The sequence below is a fragment of the Erinaceus europaeus genome, chromosome 5 (assembly GCF_950295315.1).
Source record: "Erinaceus europaeus chromosome 5, mEriEur2.1, whole genome shotgun sequence".
NCBI lineage: Eukaryota > Metazoa > Chordata > Mammalia > Eulipotyphla > Erinaceidae > Erinaceus > Erinaceus europaeus.
In genome coordinates this window covers 118,975,806-118,996,113 of record NC_080166.1, presented here as the reverse complement: position 1 = coordinate 118,996,113, position 20,308 = coordinate 118,975,806, and the positions used below count along the sequence as shown (strand labels likewise).

Genomic DNA, 20,308 nt, shown 5'->3' with positions numbered 1-20,308 from the left:
TATGAATAAGTTCTCATATGCTGATAGGCAAGAGACACAACTCAACTCACTTTTTTTTTTTTTTTTGCCTTCTCCAGGGTTATTGCTGGGGCTCAGTGCCTGCACCATGAATCCACTGCTCCTAGAGGCCTTTTTTCCCCCCTTTGTTGCCTTTGTTGTTGTAGCCTTGTTGTGGTTATTATTGTTGTTGTTGATGGACAGGACAGAGAGAAATCGAGAGAGGAGGGGAAGACAGAGAGGGGGAGAGAAAGATAAGACACCTGCAGACCTGCTTAACTGCCTGTGAAGCGACTCTCCTGCAGGTGGAGAGCCGGGGGCTGGAACTGGGATCCTTACGCCAGTCCTTGCGCTTTGCGCCACGTGCGCTTAACCCACTGCGCTACCGCCCAACCCCCACAACTCACTTTTTAAAGCAGAGATGACTACAGCCATCCTTGAAATCCTCCTCTGTGAACCGCCATTTTGCAATAGATCCTTTCACAAATCCTGACACCATTATGAAGCCCAGGACCAGAACATTTACACAAGTGAAGACTTTGTTGACCATGGCCGATTCTTTCACACCCACAGTTAAGAGTCCTAGACGAAGTAGAAAAACAGAAAATCATGTCCAAGTATTAACTTCATCCTAAGCAATTCCTTTCAGAGTCAGTTATAAGAGAATGACTTTAGGAGGACTGGTGTGGCAGCAACCCTCTAGAGACTTCTTGCAGGCCTCTGGGAGGGGGGTGAATTAATTACCTTTCTGGAGGTAAGGAATCAAATAACTGAAGGGCACAGGGTACTTAGCAAAGTTATCAAAGCTGATCTTACCCAGAAATTGAGAGTGCTACCCACGGGACATGGGGGGGAGGGGTGGCAGGAACAGGGAAAGCAAGGCCCTCTCAGGCACCAGAAAGCTTCTCCTGGGACCCAAGCCAATCCTTCTCCCTCACAGTACATGACTGAGAAATGCCCTCAAGATGTTGTTTTCTCCAAGGAGACATTGTGCTCATTTTCTTGCGAGAATGAGAGTTTGTCAGATAAGGAAATTATCTGGATTTACTTGATGGGGACAGTAATATTAATATTGCAATAATCTGTGCTTCCTTGGACTCAATACATGAGAAATAGTGTCTAAGCTAGGTGAGCACTAGCACTTAGTGGGCTCATGTTAAAAAAAAAAAAAACAAGTATGTGTCCAGCGGAGAAGCAATTGCAGAAGCCAAATGTCCCACCTCTTGCACCCCATAAAGAATTCTGGTCCATACCCCCAGAGAGATAAAGAATAGGGAACCTTCCAATGGAGGGGTTGAGATACGGAACTCTTGATGGTAAGAATTGTATGGAATCGTATCCCTGTTAGCCTACAGACTTGTTAATCATTATTAAATCACTAATGAAAGTATGGAAATGGACAGGAACCAGATGACAACAGCACCTCTGAGGGTTATGCCATAGGATCATGGTGGGCCACTCGAGGTCTTTGGTGACTAACCTCTCAACATGGCAAAAGAGAGGCTTGCACAGGTACCCAGGAAACTCCTCTGTATGATTTAACACGGATGCCCTGCCAAGTATGTTTTTTCTATGTTCACACACACACACACACACACACACACACAAGCAAAAGCACCATTCTCCATAGCAGACTGAGTTCTGAAATACAGCCATTAAAAGAAAATTGAGCAGTGGGTCACACAAAACACCTCATCTTGCTCCACTAGGGTTTATTTTTTGCCTAGATATCCCTTCCTCTCGTGTTTATGGAGGCCCCACCAGCCCAGACTTATTTTCTAGTTTATATCCTGCTGGCTGGAACAGACTGACTATGAGACTGGCCTGCGCAAGATGACTGCAATTATGTGGTAGGCAGAAAAAAGTCTGTTTACAAATACACTTAGGGCTTTCTAGCTTCAAAAGGGAATTATCTGTACTTCAGCTTAATGTTTCTGTACTAAGTGCTACATGGAACACAACTCCTGGTAGCTGTGACATGGTCATATTGACAATGAAGCAGCTGTCGCTAGTTGTGTCCAAGTAATGCCTGGGATTCTAGAATCCTGTAACCACTGTCATGATGAATCTTACTTACTTAAAGGGTGTTGTGATGGCTATTAGGTCTGACACTTTCCAATGTGCATGCTACTCCTATAATACCCAGCATCATCTGTGTTCCAGACAGGCCTCATTTCTGTGTTCCAGACAGTCCTTACTTCTTCCTGGCTAATTACCCTAATTTTCCTTTCAAAATGGTCATCCACTGAGAGTAGGATCCCCCCAAAAAAGAATTCCCAGTCACTTGTATAAAAGGTACAGTTATAATAAAATCTTAGTTACACAAACACTAAAGATTTTCCTTTAATTAAATGACAGTTATTAAACAGTTCAACCCTATGTAAATTTAAATCTATAAGAAGCTATTAAAAGCAGAGGTCTGTATGAATTACAAAGAAAAAATGGGGGAGATGGGAGGAAAAGAAGAAGAAACAATAAACTCAACAGGAACCTTCCATGTGCCTTGGTGCCATCACCCCAGCCTCATGCCTCTCTCAATATGTGGCTTTACCTGTCAAGATAAGAATTATAATCACAGCAAAGATGTCGGGATTTTCTGCCAGCACTCCAGGGGCGTTCAGCGCCATGTGTTTCCGGGAGAACTCCCCAATGTGCTTGCCTATCAGCTCATCAAACGTGGCACTCCAGGCTCTTGCTACACTTGATGTACCTGCCACATATGCACATAGGGGAAATGGGAGGAAATCAATTAGCAGTCTTTGCCAGGAACCCCACATTCATGGCCACCATGTGGGGACCACAAGTAGTGCACTGTGGTTCTGCAGCAGCAGTCAGATGCCAGTACACTAGCTCAGAAGCCAGGGCCAATCGGTGTCTACAGTGAAGTGAAAAGTATGGGAAGACATGAAAGGTCTGGACTGAAATGATTCCTCACAGGCAAATTTCTACTGTGACTTTCATCTCATGTACAACTGAAGAACCAAGTTGTACAGAACAATGTTGCCCTTACCCCGAGGAGGCCTTCAGATGGCATTTAGTCAATTTTACCTATTTTATTCCATTACAGAGAGAAATACCAGTGGTCATGGAACAGGTTTCCACTCATGGGCTGCAGCCAGGAGCTAGAATCATGTTACACAGGAAGCTCCTTCTCTAAGATCCTTCTGGCGCAGGGCTGTCTGTATCTGCCTCCCAGTGAGCACTGCTCTCCCAGCAAGGGGACCCAGGGGCTCCTATTCAGTGTTGACTCACTCATCTCAGGAACAGTGTTGCCCCCTTGCTCACCCCAGAGCAGGCAGGCACCAGCCAACTAGTCTACTCTGTTTCTGAAACTGGGCTCACATCCATGGACTTGGAGGTCACAGGCACCCAGGTAACTGCCCGCAAACAAAGTCAGGCCCTGACCTCTCAGCAGAGCCAATCTGAACACCAGTGTCAACTGACTGCTTCCCCACCACCACCACCCTTTCTCTCTCTTTCCCTTTCTCTGAATCTGAATAAAACCAATGCATTTTCACTTCTCAAAAAAGTCACTAGAATTCAATATGCCCATACAGCATTTCCCTTTATCTCCAAAAGGAGCTGTGCCAGTGGCTATTGTCCAGCTCCTCCCCAGGATCATGCCAGAGCAATCTTGCAGAGATGCTCGGTTCTTCTCCAGTAGCACAGAACCTACCACATGAGCAGCCAGCCTGTGATGAAAGTCTGTCCATCACAGTCAAAAGCCAGGGAAAGCCACCCCCAGAGACCAGCTTTACCACTGAAGGAGCTTCCAAACCTTCCTAGTCAGAAAAGAGGGGCTGTCTGACAGTGCTACCCAGCAAGCCATCTCCTTACCATGGCTTTAAAACTACCTACCCTTGACAGCAGCTAGGGCTAAGAGTCCCCAGCAGTAGACCTCATATGTGCACACAGCACTTATTTTGGAAGGGAACCCTTCCTCTGATGCTAACATCTCCTTCTCTGTGTTTTTCTACATTTCCCAAATTTTCCTACACCAGTGATGTACTTGGTAACCAGAATGGAAAAAGTACTAGCACTAAACCCCTTACTCCTACCTTTGAACAGTCATATAATCAATCAGTTAATTAGGAAGCCCCTGTTGAGTCTGTCACCCATGTGAACTGGCTGGGCCAGTCCCCACCCAAAGGCCTGGAGCAGCCATCATGAACCAAGGGTGTGAGCCAGAGGATGCCACAAGGCTCCTTCCAAAGGGGTCGTGTATAACTGGCAGAGGAAGAGTGAGGACGTGGAGCGGAGGGCAGGCTTCCCGAGACTCACCAATGATGTAGGAGAGGATCAGGTTCCAGCCTGTAATGAAGGCCCAGAGCTCCCCGACAGTGACGTAGCTGTACAGGTAGGCCGAGCCTGTCTTGGGGACCCGAGCACCAAACTCGCCATAGCAGAGGCCTGCCAGCACCGAGGCCAGAGCAGCAATCAAAAAGGAGATGATGATGGCGGGGCCTGCATCCTCACGAGCCACGGCGCCAGCCAGGACATAGACACCAGCACCCAGCGTGCTGCCCACGCCCAGCGCCACCAGGTCGAAAGTGTTCAGGCAACGTGACAGCCGGCTCTCCTCCCGGCTACAGTCCACCACCTTCCGCCGCAGCATCTGCTGGCCGATGTTGAGCAGGACTTTGCAGCCCATCTTGCCCTGCAGATCTGCAGGAGGGGGAGAAAGGGCACACAACATTGATGCCAGTCACTTCACCCACTTGTCCTTATCGCTATTGTCATGTGCTGCTAAAAGGTTTAAAATCTCTGATTTCCACCATCAGTTGCCAGCACACTCACTCCACTCCTCTCCTGTCTCAGGCCTAACCAGCACAGACAGATCTGCAAAGCCAGCATGGGCAGTCTCTGGGTTTCCACATTTAGCTAAGTTCTCCTTAGCTGAGTCTTCAGTGGTAGGAATAATGTGGTATGGAAACACACATACATGACATGATTCTTGCACTCAAAAGTCTAACAGTTCACCCGGGCAAACAAGACGTTAGTTATTTCAAATATACAGCTATATGTATATGTAACCCAAACCCTGTTTTAATGTCATTATTAAAACCCAGAGGCTTTGGGAGTCAGGCAGTGGTGCACATGGGTAAGTGCACATATCACCATGTGCAAGGATCTGGGTTCAAGACCCCACTCCCCACTTATAGGAAATATGCTTCATGAGCAGTGAAGCAGGTCTGCAGGTGTCTATCTTTCTCCCCCTCCCCACTCAATCTCTCTCTGTCCTGGCAATAAATAAATAAAGTAGAAAGCAAAATGCAACAAAAAGGAGACCTTGCATAACAATGGCAGTGTTTTTAGACCTTTTTAGGATCTCTGAGATCAAGGATCAAGCTAGTTCTACTTTCAACTTAAACACAGAGCTAAGTTCAGAGCAGAAAACTGTGAAGCTGTTATATCTCAAAACTTGTGTGCTAAAATGTGCTAGTGCAGTGCTAGGCAACCACTGTCAGCATGTGGCTACAACATCCCCCCAACAGAGAGCGCACCAGGGCTGGGGGAGAGCGTGCTGTGTGCACATCCGCAGCACCTCAGTCAGTGCCTAACCACTTAAAGCCACCTCTGTGACAGCCTTGCCAAGGTGGTTCCTTCCAGTGCCCAGCAGGTGGAGAACTTAAGTCCCCACCCTTAGGTGTGGGTCGCCCCTAAAGACTTCCTCCCAAAAAGGGCAGCCTAGGGAGGGAAGAGCAACTTTCCAGTGAACAAAGTGGCTAAGGTGGGCATACTGAACACCAGCGACACAGTCCTGCTGACTGCACAATGTGATGAGAAGGCTGTCCTCTATGGTCACTGTTCAACTCAAGGTCACAGAGGCGCTGGGGTAATCCTTTCTTCACATTTATCTGGCAGACCAAGAGAAGATAAACAGTTTTGTGAGGCTCAGGAAGTTTTCAGTATGAGTGAGGAATAAAGCTTATCTGATCGCATAACTTGTTAAAAAGATGAGGAAAGAGAACTTAAAAGAATCTGGTGTCAAACAAGGTCATAGAACACGAGGCCCAGGGGGCCCTTGCAGGCATTCCAGGTATGAAGGAAGTGATATCACTGGAGTGAGCTGGGGAGGAAGTGCACTGGAAAGAAGATGGTGTTATTTGGGAAGCAGTGGTGGAGCAGGGTAATCACAGCCACAGAGGTCTGATAAGAGCAGAATAAAGGCTGGCAGTGCGAACAAGAGCACAAGGACAGAGATCAATCGCTTCCGGCTCCTTCTCAGCAACAGAAGCCTGTTTCTGAAAGTGCTTGGGTCAGATACAGGTTCTGAGATGTCTCAGCAAGGCAGTTAGGCCCAGGGAAGGGCAAGATTCTCTACACTGTCCAGTCAGCCCTCCCCCACCCTGAGGTGGGAGCAGGTTTATGAGAACTGGACAAAACTCAAGGCCAGGGCCACTCAGCAGTGAGTAAGCCCCCATGAAGTCCTTCCTCCTGAAACTGCCTTTTCCTTTCTTCCTCATAGCAATTAACTGGGTTTATTCAAGTCTAGCTGTAAACCACAACCTTTGGCAAAAATGGTCATACTTGAGGATGTGAAGAAATTGCTGCAAAATAACATCAGGGTGGGATGGGGAACAGTGATGCATATGCACCCAGCAGGGCGCACACATTACCATGGTCAAGGACTCTGGTTCAAGGCCCTTCTGCCCACCAGCGGGGGGGGGGGGGGGTAAGCTTCACAAGCACTGAAGCACATCCACAGGTGGCTATCTTTCTCTCTCTCCCTCCTCATCTCCTCCTGCCCTCTCAAATTCTCTGTCCTTTCAAATAAAATATAAAGAAAAAAAAATGAAAGGCCACCACAAGCAGTAGAATCATAGTCCCAGTGACAACCCTGGTGGCGAGGAATAAATAACTTCTGGTCATCAATTTCTGTGGTGAGGAGCACGCACAAAAATGCTCTCTAACCCTACGTGGACAAGATCCTTAAAGGGCACCTAGCATTGTTTTCATCCTGGCTGGTAAACGTAGCTGACATTCAGAGTGCCTACCTGCTCCTATCCCTCATAGACAGTTTTTGTTTAATAATGAGAAGATTCTCTTACCACAAAGATAAAAGTGCAAGGCAAAAATGCAAGGTAGTAAGCTAACACTTTCTTGCCTGGTCGTCACAGAGCAAAGTATCTCACGGACCCCAAAAGGGTGGAGGTTACTCAGCCTTCTTTTAAAAGATAAGACACATGTGTCCCGGGTTCTGGATGGGCTGGCTCATGTTTATAGTCCTTTCTCAAAGAGTTGCTGTTTCCTCAGCACAAGCAGAAGCTCTGAGAGGCTACCCTGGGCTTCCTGGTCAGGACCACACTGGTGCCCAGATGCACCCAGGACAGATTTCCCCGCCTTCTCAAAACAGAAGGTAAACAGGAGTCTGGTGACTTCACATTAAATCAAAACAAGCATCTGGGTGTCACAGATGGATATGCATGTGCCACTCAGGTCTGTGTATCACCAGCGTGGGGGTGGGGTGCACTAGCAAACCTAATCAAGGAACCCTCATACTGATTTCAGGGGTCTTCAAACAGAGGGGCAGATTATTACATTCTATAAATTTGGATGCAGAAACTGATTTTTAGACATAATGTGCAAAGGAATTTCTTAGCTGAGACTGCAGGCCGTGCCCACGCGGGCAATACACTGCCTTCACAAAGGTATACAGTGGCTGGGGTTCTGCAGGACACTCCTTGCTGTTCCTTCCCCACAGGAGCCCCGCAGGGCAGTAAGTGCTCAGCATCAGAGGGAGGGAACCTGAGTGACTAGCTTCCCATTATTTTCACCTTAGTTACTCCTTAAGAACTGCTTGTTCTCTGGGGAAATGGCAGACTCACTCTCTTGGAAAACACAGGAACAAAAATGCAGACAAGTGCCTCTGAAAGGCTCAGCACTGACAACACTGACAACGGGGAACACGAGTGCCTTGAGTCACCTTCTCACTCCAAGGGAGGAGAAAATGAGAGCCTCACTATGTCCAGGGTTTATTCTTTAAGAAATACCCACTCTGCCTCCTCGGGAGTAACACAAAACATTGTTCTAAGTGGCACTGTCTGCCAATGCTGTTTTACCACTGCTTACATTCCTGCTAGGGCTCCACAGCTGGTTGTTCAACCAATAGTGAGCCTAAGTCAAACTTCCTAGTGCAAAACAGACTAATCATTCCAAGCCTGGTGATGTCAGCTTCACACTGACTTCCTGCTGTCAGGGCTTACACAGTTTTATCTGGAAATTAGGTTATCCTTTCTTGCAGGGAGGAATTTCTACAATGATTGACACCAACTTTCATTTGAGGTCTTGACAAAAATCTTGTAACAATGAATGTCTGATCCATCTTATTCCCTACTCACTTAATATGAAAGGACAACTTACCTTTGTGGCATTCTCAGAAAAACTAAGAAAATCTGGGTTCTTTCTTACAGTAATTCTAACATAGGTTTTATTCTAGTAATCTCTATATAACAAAAGAAGTGAAATGACCCAACAGGTCAGTGTTGCAGAGATAAAGATTTTTCTGTCCTTTTTGGCTTAGAGATTAGGTTTCTGATAAAGGTAGACTAGTGTGAATGGTATGATTCCTTGACTCTCAAACTAAATAACAGCTCTGCCACTGGAAAAGTCAGGTTTAAGAGCCCGAGGGAGAGGAAGTGGTGAAACATGAGCTACAACGTATATACGAGGTTTTTCAATTTTATCCCTCCAAGAAAACCACTAGTGAGAAAAAAAGACTTTAGCGGAACCATGTGGCAGTGTACCTGGTTAGTGCACATGTTACAATGCACGTGAACCCAGGTTTGAGTCCCTGGTCCCCACCTGCAGGGGAAAAGCTTCACAAGTGGTGAAGCGGGGCTGCAAGTGTCTCTCTGCCTCTCTATCTTCGCCTTTCAATTTCTGTCTCTATCCAATAAATAGATAAAGATGAAAAAATTTTTAAAGACTTTGGTATTGAATACTCTATTTTTCCTGTAAGTAGGCTTTAGAATTTAGACCCCAAATGATCTGCTGTCACCTAGTATCTGGTGGGAGTAAGAGAGTAAAATTTGTCATCCTAGCAGGAAGCGCTGGATACAAGTCTTTGTTAGGGTCCCAGCCTCGTGGGTGGGCATGTATAGTAATGAAATAATTTCAGCTCTCCTACTGCACAAACACTGGACAAGTTATAGACTGCACATGTGCAGGACCCCAAGGTGCAGGACCCCAGAGGACTCTGGAGCAGTGCAGTTTAAACAACGGGCAGAGGCCCATGTGGTCTCAGCCTGAGATACAGGAAGAGGACCAAAACAGTATCCAAAACACTAACATCTTGAGAAAAGAGATGCATAGGAAGAAAAACAGCACTGCTAAAGGAAGTGCTCTCAACACTGGATCTCCTTCCCCCAGATAGCAGCAAGCCCAGGTGCAAGAAATTTCAAAAGAAAAAAAAAAAATCAGAGTGTGGCTAGGACTGGCAGGCATGCATTGTGAACAGAGGTGAGAAGAAGCCAGCACTGAGTTCAAGGGGTGGCGGGGGGGGGGGGGGGGGGCTCAAAAATGATGCAGCTTACAGAACAAGAGGAAATAAGGAAGAATGACATACAAAACAGGGAACCAATGAAAGCACTATTAAGTAAAATTTCTTAAGACCGGATCCAGTCTAAAAACGTTCCTTGTTTTAGCCAGCATGAGGTGACTGGAGGTATTTGTGTCACTGTATTCCATCACTGAGGAGACCCTGTGAGCAGAACCACATCACAAATGTGCATTCTGCCTGAAGCTCAGTGGTTTTTTGACTTGTGTCTTTATTCGCACTACCTTTGCCCTGTGTTCCTGGCTCACGGTAATGTGAGCTACAGCGTCCATGGACAGGTCACCACTTCTCAAGTGCAGTGTTCTTTAACCGGAAGTAACAAGGGACCTGGCCCCAAGGAGTGGGGGCTTTCATAAATCTGTCTCTGTATCAGCTATGGGCCTTGTAAACCATAGAATTGGTTCTCAAATCTCAAATGGAAAAGTATTTTAAATAAAGTCCCTGCCAAGAGTAGAGTTCAGATTTACTATCAGAATACTACCTCTAATTCTCTAGGCCTCTTGAAGATTTCTTGCCAAGTAAATTAAGTAAATGTCCTTTCAAAAAGCACAAGGAGAACTGGCATCTGGAGCTGGATTACAGCATGGGACTGCACATAGAACCAATCTGCCACTGAATAATCACAGGCCAATTATTTTCTATTTATTAATCTGCTCAACATAATCAGACAGTTCACCAATAAATTCCCATAAACCTGGGAATAACAACCCCAAACTACAGGAATCTCCCCTACACTCAGGCTTTCTATCACCACAAGCAACTTTATGGAGGAAATTATTTACATTCCCAGAAAATGTAAGGGTTTAAACGTAGACAAAGAAAAGAAGCTACAAAAACTCAAGTATAGCTACTGGAATTGACGTGAACAGATCTCCAGTGAGCTGGGGTCTACTCACCAGCACTACCTGCACCATCTCCCTCCTGGGTATATGCCTGAGTTCATTCAGTCCTAGTCAGAGACCCCTAAGGTGGCAGCTGGTCTAAGAACAAGAGTCAAGTTTAGATGGCAGGGTTTATGCCCCAGTCACTGAACTAAGTTATGGAAGCAGGATTTGAATTTGAGTCCAGAAAACCTATTATTTGCCAGGTGCCAAACTGGCTCAACTTTGAACAAGCCTGTGCTGCCTTATAATTCTTATGTCATTTGCCATCCTCTCTGAAATCCTACAAACAGAAGATTCTCATGAGATAAAGTGGCCACCTCTTCTTGAATGCCAATACTCATATAAAAATTAAGGAGGTAGTTATTCACTCAGTGGAGTGAATCAACATGATTAAGCTGTATCCCTTTAGCCGTGGACTAGCATCCACTGGCTTTGAGGCAACAGGAGCCTTCTTTGAGAATAAGGAAGTGTAAGTCATTCAGGCTACATGGTCTGACCAGGGCCTCAAGCAGAGTGTCCTGAAGAGCACACAGACATCAGAGGCTTAGAAAGAGGCATGTGGTGTATAGGTCCAGCCACAGCAGACTAAGTACCAAGCAGATGCACATTAAGTAGTAGGTCCCTAAGAAAAATGGATGCATAGCATCCTTGAAAGATAACACACGAACATAAATGCATATAAAAGTGATCTGGAAAAGGCACTGAGGTGGTGTCTGCATAGCAGATTATGGACATTTCTAAATTTTCTTTTCTTTTTTTAATATTATTTATTTGTTATTGGATAGAGAGTGAAATTTCAAGGGGAGAGGGAGACAGAAGAAAGAGACAGAGAGATACTGGCAGCCCTGCTTCACCACTCCTAAAGCTTTCCCCCTGAAGGTATGGACCAGGGTCTTGAACCTGGGTCCTTGCGCACTGTAATCTGAGCACTTAACCAGGAGCACCACTGCCTCCCCCTTCCCCCATTTCTGTATTTTCTGCACTGACTTTTTTCTGCGTGTGCTGCTTGCGACGGAGGAAAGACATGTCTTTTACTGAAACAAGTAAAGGGGGAGAAGGGAAGGATAAGAGCGCGAAAGCAAGTCAAATCCGTGTCAGAGGCTGTTTAGAAGATTTGGACAACAGGCACCCAGTTGGGTGAGCTGTCGCCACATCTGTGAACATTTGGAAATTTCCAAAAGTAAATGTGATAAGAATGGAATTTCTCCAGGGCTGATCCAGAAAACAATGAGAAAATTCTTTCCATGATCCATGTCAAGGGCCCTGCTTCCACACCCAGGCCAGAATATGAGCCATAGCTGAATTAGTCTGCTACACAGTCTTTTACATATGAAAGGTTAGGTTGAACCAGAAGATAATTGTTAACACTCAACCCCCCCCTTTTTTTTTGCCAAGAAAAATGACCAAGCATGAAGAATTTAAAATGAGCAGCTGTGATCTTAACTCACCAGCCATGTCCTTTCAGATTTGTCAGACCCCAAATCTGTACCATTTGGGGAATCAGACTGAAATCAGAAAAAGGCAAAATGCCCAACCCTTTCGGGGTGACTCTCTCCCTCTTCGTCGGGATGGCCTCCAGGGGAAAGGTAACGGGCTGGTTCTTTCTCACTCACGACAGGGGTGACACGAAGTAAAAGACACCAGGGGACTCTTAGTGTGAATCTAGAATCTGAGTGCTAGAATCCCAGAATCCTAGAGTCCGTTTATTAGCAAAGTGGACATGAGTTAAATAGAAAAGCAATGAAGTTAATTATTGTTGAAATATGAAAGAAATTACAGGTTTATTAACAGTCAGCATGCCCCTAAGGTAGGGGGCTGGTATGACAGGAATTGATGAGATACAAGACAGTTATTCTCCATAACACAAGCAACTTAATTATCCAAAGGTATTTGAGAGAAGCATAGGGGTTAAACCTGTAGGGTGAGACAGAAAGAAGATGGATATCAAAAGGCCATATAGTTTGGAATTTCTCTTGTCTGGGGTCTGAGGTGTGTGATGAAGTGTGTGATAAGGTGTGTTCTTCTGAAGGTGACTTTGAATAAGTGAATCTGCGGCCATGTGGCCTGCAGTTAATGGAGGGAAGTATTGGAGTTACTGTGGGCCTGAGAGTCAAGAAGGAAAGAACCAAGTCTGAGTTTCCCCCCTTATGCTCACCTCGGTTGAGAGAGACTTACCCAGAGGTTATCTTCTCAGACCTCCATCCAAAGACGGGGGTGGTTCTCCCTAAGCTCTGTCAGGCTCACACGTGTTCCCAACACACCCCCTCATCTGTCTTTTCTCCATCTCCTGTTATACTCTTCCATCATGCAGCTTTCTGTTTAAATAATAATCCACTTACAGGAATGTTGTAGGCAGCTGCAGAATAGTCTTTTACAAAGAAGAATGTGATTTGATTTTCCTGAAACTCTTTGAGGCGTCAGAAGTAAATGATCAAGTATTCAAGGACCTGCAGCGGATACTAGAATGTTTGCCCAAAAGATCAAAGACCACGACAGGTCTGCACAGACAAGCAGGTGAGAGTCAGAAGGGCAAAGCAGCCAGAATACTAGGCAATGGAGCTACTTCCACTGGACTCGAGAGCTGGGTGCCGTCAGTCTGAAGGGCGGTTTGCCACAGGGGACCATATTTGCAACATAAATTGTGGGCTGTGCCGTCTACTTTAATGGAGGGACAAAGTGCAATACCACAGCTACAGACTGTCAGAAAACTCCCTAAATTTGGCCTTAGAGTTTCTCAGTCTTCCAAGTTCAATTCTCCAGATGGCAGGTCTGAAATTTTCCACTGACTGCTGCTTTATGATAGAGTAGTTTCATATCTTCATAGAATAAGGAGACACAGCACAAAGTTGTAGTATTGTTGAGGCATTCTTAAAGGTAAACGTCAACACTGTAACTTACACCCCAAACAATTTTTTCTTCTGTGTGAGTCCCTGCCACAGGAAAACCTGCTGTGAGAACACCTCGAGGTGCCTCCTGCAAGTTTGCTAATAGGTTCATCCATCACTTGAGACAAAGCCACTGTCAGACCCTAAGGGAGGTCACAAAAAGTGATTTAATCTTCAGTGTTTCTAAAACATCTGTGCATTGTGAAGCCATCCTCTATCTACCTGGCTGAATCAATAAGGGCTCAGGACATTTGTATTAGTTGGGAGGATAAATGGACCCCACAGTGGTGACCCTTTAATAGACTTATAATTATATGTCCCTGTAGGAAAAAGCAGCAAACATAATAAATGGATAGCAGATAAAAAACATATTTCAATCTCTCTTTTCAAGAACAAGGAAAGGTGAGTTGTGGTAACAGTCCCCTAACACCCACTTCCCAATATTTCCTTGGGAGTGGATGAAAACCTGGATTTGCTACTAATCCATGGAATATAGCAAAGGATATGGGAGTCACTACCTGTTTATATTTCAATATGAAAGGCTCCGTGTCTTGCTAGCAGACTCTTCCTGCTAATCTGATAAAGCCAGCAGCCATACTGGGAAAGCTCTCATATCACTGAACAGACATGGCCTCCAAGTCAGCCAACAAGAAGCTGGGGCCCTGAGTCCTACCAACATGATGAAATGATCTGGCCAATAATCTGAGGGGGTTTGGATCCAGATTCTTCCCCAGTTGGGCCTCCAGATGAGAACCAAATCCTATGGAACTCTCTAACTGCAGGTTAGTAGCCCCTATGTGCAGCACCAGCTAAGCTGTGAGGACTCCAGTGTGTGCTGCCTCAAGTCACCGATTTTGTGGTGATCTGTAACACATAATTCTGATGAACTTATGATCCAAATGGTCAAGAAATAATGAGTTTACTTGTTTATTTACTTATTACTAGATAGAACAGAAAGAAATTCAGAGAGGATGGGGAGACAGAGAGAGGGATAGAAAGGTAGACACCTGCAGACCCTCTTCACCACTTGTGAAGAGTTGCCCCTGCAGGTGGGGAGCAGGGTCTTGAACCTGGGTCCATGTGCGTATCCTTTAGAGTTATACTATGTGCTTTTAAGCAGGTGTGCCACCACCCAGCCCCCTCATTCTGTCTTTAAACTTCCAAATGAGCTGGAAACCAAAGCCCCAACATTACTCTCTCTTTTTTAATTTTTTAAATGTTATTTATTTTATTTATTTATTTATCTGGCTCCAGGGTTATAGCTGGGGCTTGGTGTCTGCACTACAATCCACTGCTTCTGGTGGCCATTTTATCCATTTTATGTTGGATAGGACAGAGAGAAATTGACAGAGGAGAGGGAGACAGAGAGGGGGAGAGTAAGATACCTGCAGACCTGCTTTACCTCTTGTGAAGCGAGCCCCCTGCAGGTAGAGAGCTGGGGGCTGGAACCAGGATACTTGTGTGGGTCCTTGTGCTTTGTACTATGTGTGCTCAGCCTGGTACGTCACCACCCGACCCTCAAGTCCCAAAACTTCTCTAACTCTCTGCCTCAACAGTGGAACTAGCCTTCACTTCACCTAAAACTGCAGTTCTTCATGAAAGACTACATGTTTTGAAAGTATTCATCTCCAGCAACTAGTAAGTAAACAAACAAAATAAATTTTAAAAGGTAATCTTTAAATGGCCACACTTTTACTTTTAAAAAGCTGATGTATGTACCATGCCACTCACTCTCCCAGGAGTGCCACAGATCAACAACACTGCTGCTGCTCTCAGAGTGCTTGAAGCCTGGAAGGAAGACTGGAGCAAAGACCCATTCGCTCACCAAATAATTCACTTAATAGATCCTTCCCCAAGCCTCTGTGTTGAGGAAACAGCACTGAATGGAACAAAGGTCTCTGTCCTTTTAACAAACAAAAGAATGTGATAATCAAGTAACACCAGTAAGAGTGGCAGCCACCAAAACGCATGCAGATGCTCCAGTTCCACTACCACTTGGCACCTGTTCAGTATTATTTTTTACCTAAGAGGAATGACATCCTAGGTGTTCCGCTGAACCAGATACACAGTTTAGGGCCCAAGTTTAAGGACCTGAGAACCACCCCAGGCTTCCCTACACATTTCATTCACAACACTGGTGAGCCTGGAAATTAAACAGTCTGGTGTAGGCTTTTCAGCCAGATGTGAAAAAGAACTCACTCCTGGGAAGTCACCATATTAGGTAACAGAGGAAGAGTTCTGAAATAGAGATACAGCTGACTGTTAACAGTAAGAGGAAGAAGAATGCAGAATGAACTTGCTCTAATTTAAGCACTTTCATTAAATAAGCACCTTAAAGGAGAAGGAAAGAAAAGCATATCTGAGCCTTACAATGGCTCTGGAAACACAGGCAGTTTCCTTCCACTTCCCTGCTGGAAAGCACCTAAGAAAGCACCTAGCTTTATTGGCAGTCTCTGGGGAAGTGCGCCTGGTAACTCTGCCTGCATTCAGACATTCACAAGGCTCTAGGCCTTATAGACAAGGAGTGTACTTACAGCCTCAAATTTCTGGGGACACAGGAACTCTGGGCATCCCCTCATGCTTCCTTCTGACTTCAAGGCATTCCATATCCCCATCCCCTAGGTCATCCACGGAGGGGCTTGCTGTGGGCCGCTGGTTTCAATTATGTGTACATTCTTGACTTTGCTTGTTCAGCATTGCCAAAACTTTGTGAATGCATAATTTCCTCAGTTCAGGCCGATTTTTTTGAGAAACAGATATAGAGGAAAAGACACCATGGCACCCCACTTACCAGGGCCATAGCACTCACATGAGGTGTGCCGCCAGGGGGCTGGAACCTAGGCTGATTTCATGGTGAGGCAGACACCCTCTCAGGTGAGCTATCTCACTGGCATCTGTATGCATTCTGAAATAGCTATGTAGTCACAATTCAGAATATGAACAGCCACAAAGGACTAAAAGGATGGGAAAAAAGTTAGATGAGATTCATACAAACATACACCACATATATACGTATGCACCAATACATATGACTAAATATATATATATATATATTTTTTTTTTCTTTTTGCCTCCAGGGTTATTGCTGGGGCTCAGTGCCTGCACTATGAATCCACTGCTCCTGGAGACCATTTTTCCCATTTTGTTGCCCTAGTTATAGTTGTTATTGTTGTTATAGCTGTTGCTGTTGTTGCTGCAGAGGATAGAGAGGAAATGAGAGAGGAGGGAAAGACAGAGAGCAGAGAAAGACAGACACCTGCAGACCTGCCTCACTGCTTGCGAAATGGCCCCCTGCAGGTGGGGAGCTGGGAGCTCAAACCGGGATCTTTATGCCAGCCCTTGCACTTTAAGACATATATGCTTAACCCACTGCACTACCAACCAGCCCCCTGACTAAAAAAATATTTACCTCCATTCTTTAGTGATGAGATTCTCTGGTCAGAGAATCTTATTTATTTAATTTTTTTAAATTTTTCTCCCTTTTGTTGCCTTTGTTTTTTATTGTTATTGTAGTTACTATTATTGTTGTTATTGATGTCATCGTTGGATAGGACAGAGCAAAATGGAGAGAAGAGGGAAAGGAAGGGAGGGGGAGAGAAAGAGACACCTGCAGACCTGCTTCACTCCTTATGAAGCGACTCCCCTACAGATGGGGAGCTGGGGGCTCTAACCAGGATCCTTAAGCCGGTCCTTGCACTTCACACCATGTGTGCTTAATCCGCTGCTCTACCGCCCGACCCCCAAGAATCTTATTTTAACTAAAAAAATAACTATAGCAATAGCCAATCAAGCACTTTTACAACAAAGTCCTTGCACTCAAACTACCTCTTATGCCAAGCCTAAGTATAAGATCAGATAAATTATGGTGATGTTGTGTATGATACAGCAAATCCTAACAAAGGGATATTTCAAAGTTAACCCAATTGCCAAATAATGTGATTATAGCAATAAATATCTACTGTCTTCTTAAACTCTAGGACAGCAGGAACCTCCTGCTTCCTCTATAGAGCCTATATTTCTCCCAGTCCTGGAGCCTCTAGGGTGGGGCACACTTTCCTGCATGCTTCTTCTCAATTCATACCAAATGATATTCCATCCACCTATCCCAACCTAATCACCATAACGAGTACCACCTCAGCATGCTTCACTTCAGACTGTGTCCAGAGACGTCAGGCATGGAATGTTAACCCTTCACACTCATTACTCGGGTGAGACCTTTCCTTTCATAGTATTCTCTAATTCCATTCCAGGAGGTTCACTTCCTAACAAAGTCCCAAAACCTAGATATAGATCAGGTCCTGTAAGATAGAGCATATGCTCACATGTATCCATAAATTAGGGCAAAATATATACCTGAAAGCAAAAATACACAATGGTCTGTAGTGAGTCAGTATCAAGTTCATAATGAAATAGTATCTACTTGGACTTAGATACCCTCCTCACCTACTTCCTATTACAGTTCTCTCACTCACTCCAAAGCTAACCTCATCAAAGCAAGGACTACAAAAGCTGAATAAGGGCAAGAGACTGGCATACTTTACTGATGACTCTTTCTTCACTATCAGGCCACCCCATCAGCTAGGGCCCTAATCAGATAGTCCTGAGATTCCCAAACAGACATGACGGGCCTAGACCTCAAATAAATCCTCTCTCCATTGTTGCCCGTCATTTTTATCAGGAACAACACAATAAACCCTTTTGTGGGCCCCCACAGGACCTTGCCCTCAACTTGGATTAACAATGGTAGAGAATGTTCCATCCTTCAAAGGGAGGTTGGACAATATACTCTATGCTACACCTGAGAAAGACGGGTATTGATATTGGGACAGCTTGGAATGTTCCTACTCATGACCACAGAATGTGAGCTCAGATCTACAGGGATGCAGAGGTCATATAGGCTCCTAAGCTGAATATGGGCCCCACATCACATCAAATCAATGAGGTTTACAGTCAACAATATCTATACACCTTTCCCATATTTGGGAGCTACTCTCTTCCCTGATCCAGCTTTCTGGTCTTTCTGCTAGCCATGACATCATCTCCCCAGATAATAATTAGGATCCATCTGCATATCAGATTTCGGGCTCAGGGAAAGAAAAATAGTATAGCCACAAGCCTTTTTGGAATATAACTACAGCATGCCTACTAGCTATCTACAAAATGGAGTACCCCCCAACTCTTCACCTGCACTATTCCAGCCTTTAGGTCCATGACTGGTCAACAATTTATTTGGCTTTGTATGTTAACTCACTTTTCAGCCACCAGGTTGCAGACTTCCCTGGACAGACAACCCCACCAATGTGTCCTGGAGCTCCGCTTCCCCAGAGCCCTTCCCCACTATGGAAAGAGAGAGACAGGCAGGGAGTATGGGTCGACTTGCCAATGCCCATCTCCAGCGGGGAAGCAATTACAGAAGCCAGACCTTCAACCTTCTGTATCCCACAATGACCTTGGATCCATACTCCCAGAGGGTTAAAGAACAGGAAAGCTATCAGGGGACGGGATGGGATACAGAGTTCTGGTGGTGGGAATTGTGTGGAGTTGTACCCCTCTTATCCTATGTTTTAGTAATGTTTCCTTTTTATAAATAAAAAATTTAAAAAAAAGAAACAGATAAAATTGGGTGTCAGTCTCACTTAAAGATGCAAAGGGCAGCGGTAGTTAGCATAATGATTATGCAGAGACTTTCATGCCTGAGACTCCAAAGCCCCAGAATCAATTCCCTGCACTGCCATAAGCCAGAGCTGATCAGTGCTCTGGTAAAAATAAAAAAAAATATTAAAAAGATGGAGAACAATGATTCCTGTTGGCTAACCCTTGATTTTTACCAATCTCCCACCCAGCTCCTGTCCCCACTTCCCCACCCCTCCACCCCCGGCATGCATGTGCCTAGCTGTTACCTTGAGGATCTAGGACTCCAAGAGACTGAAATATACTAACCTACAGAAGGTAGTAGCAACACCTAAAACTAAAAACAAGCTTCAGGAATTCTATTTTTGATTTGAAGATGTACTTGTGAGAGACAGACTGAGAGAAAGTGAGCATCAGTCTGGCACAAGCAATGGCTGCAATACAGAGACTGACTCTGAACCTCATGCAGGAAAGGCTGGCACTCTACTCAGTGGCCACCCCCCGGCCACAAGAACACTTCAGTAAGAGTGTGAGTTATATGGGAATGCAAAGGCTCCAAGACTCAAGGCAGAGACAGCTCAGTGCATCACAGCTACCACACAGCACCGTCACAGACAACACAGCAGCTTCCTCACGGGGCACAGTCCCTGGGGCTAAGGGGCCAGCTATCTTAGGAAGTGAACAGCAGAGTAAAAGTCTAAATGAATGGTATGTTCTAGCACAGAAGAGAAAATCTCCCTGCTGTGGTGCCCGTGAGCGGCTGTACCTGGATACGATGAGAAGTCTTAGTGGCTCACTGGAGGATCAGCTGGGTTATGAAGCAAAGATGTCTCAGGAGTTTAGATGGTGGCATCAGGCTCCTGAAAGCCAAAGAAGAGAAGTTAGGCTTTCCCTGTTTTGGCAAACCCCCATGTCTATGGCTGTTACCGGACACAGTCAGGGTGAGGATCTCATGTGCAAAACCAGTGTGGGTAGGGTGACGGGCTGGGCAAGGGAAGAGGTCCCACCACGGGTCTGAGCAGGCAGGGGGAGTCACCGTGGGAATCTCGAAGGTGACTAGAAACCGGATTAACAGGCCTCTATGCCACAGAATCGATCACATTTCCTCTGCTAATCAGATGAGCATATTTCATGTAAGGATGATACAGAAGCATTGCCCAGTATTTAACCAGTGTGGGGTCAAGAGCTGTGCATGGGAGAGCTCTGAGGCCTCTGCTATCCCAACACTGGCTCTGAGAAGTCAGGTCAGCAAGGGCAGAAGTGGTCAGACTCCCCTCTGCTCTAGCTGACTCCCAACACCCCTGCTTTCCCTCATGCCTTCAGGATGGGTCGAGGCATAGGGAACACACTGT

At 45.4% G+C, this 20,308-nt stretch overlaps 1 protein-coding gene across 3 annotated transcripts in view; it reads right to left on the bottom strand.

Moving 5' to 3' along the window:
- Positions 1–20,308, bottom strand: part of SLC7A1 (solute carrier family 7 member 1) — a 130,286-nt gene that overhangs the window by 17,170 nt on the left and 92,808 nt on the right. For 2 of the 3 annotated variants that reach the window (XM_060191675.1, XM_007522396.3), the window contains 4 exons: positions 19,723–19,816; positions 4,279–4,662; positions 2,549–2,707; positions 405–579 (listed from right to left, as the gene is read on the bottom strand). In XM_060191675.1, the coding sequence (XP_060047658.1) occupies positions 405–579; positions 2,549–2,707; positions 4,279–4,648 (704 nt within the window). In that variant the 5' untranslated portion in view covers positions 4,649–4,662; positions 19,723–19,816. The remainder of the gene's footprint in view (positions 1–404; positions 580–2,548; positions 2,708–4,278; positions 4,663–19,722; positions 19,817–20,308) is intronic. The other variant, XM_060191676.1, reaches the window with a different exon arrangement.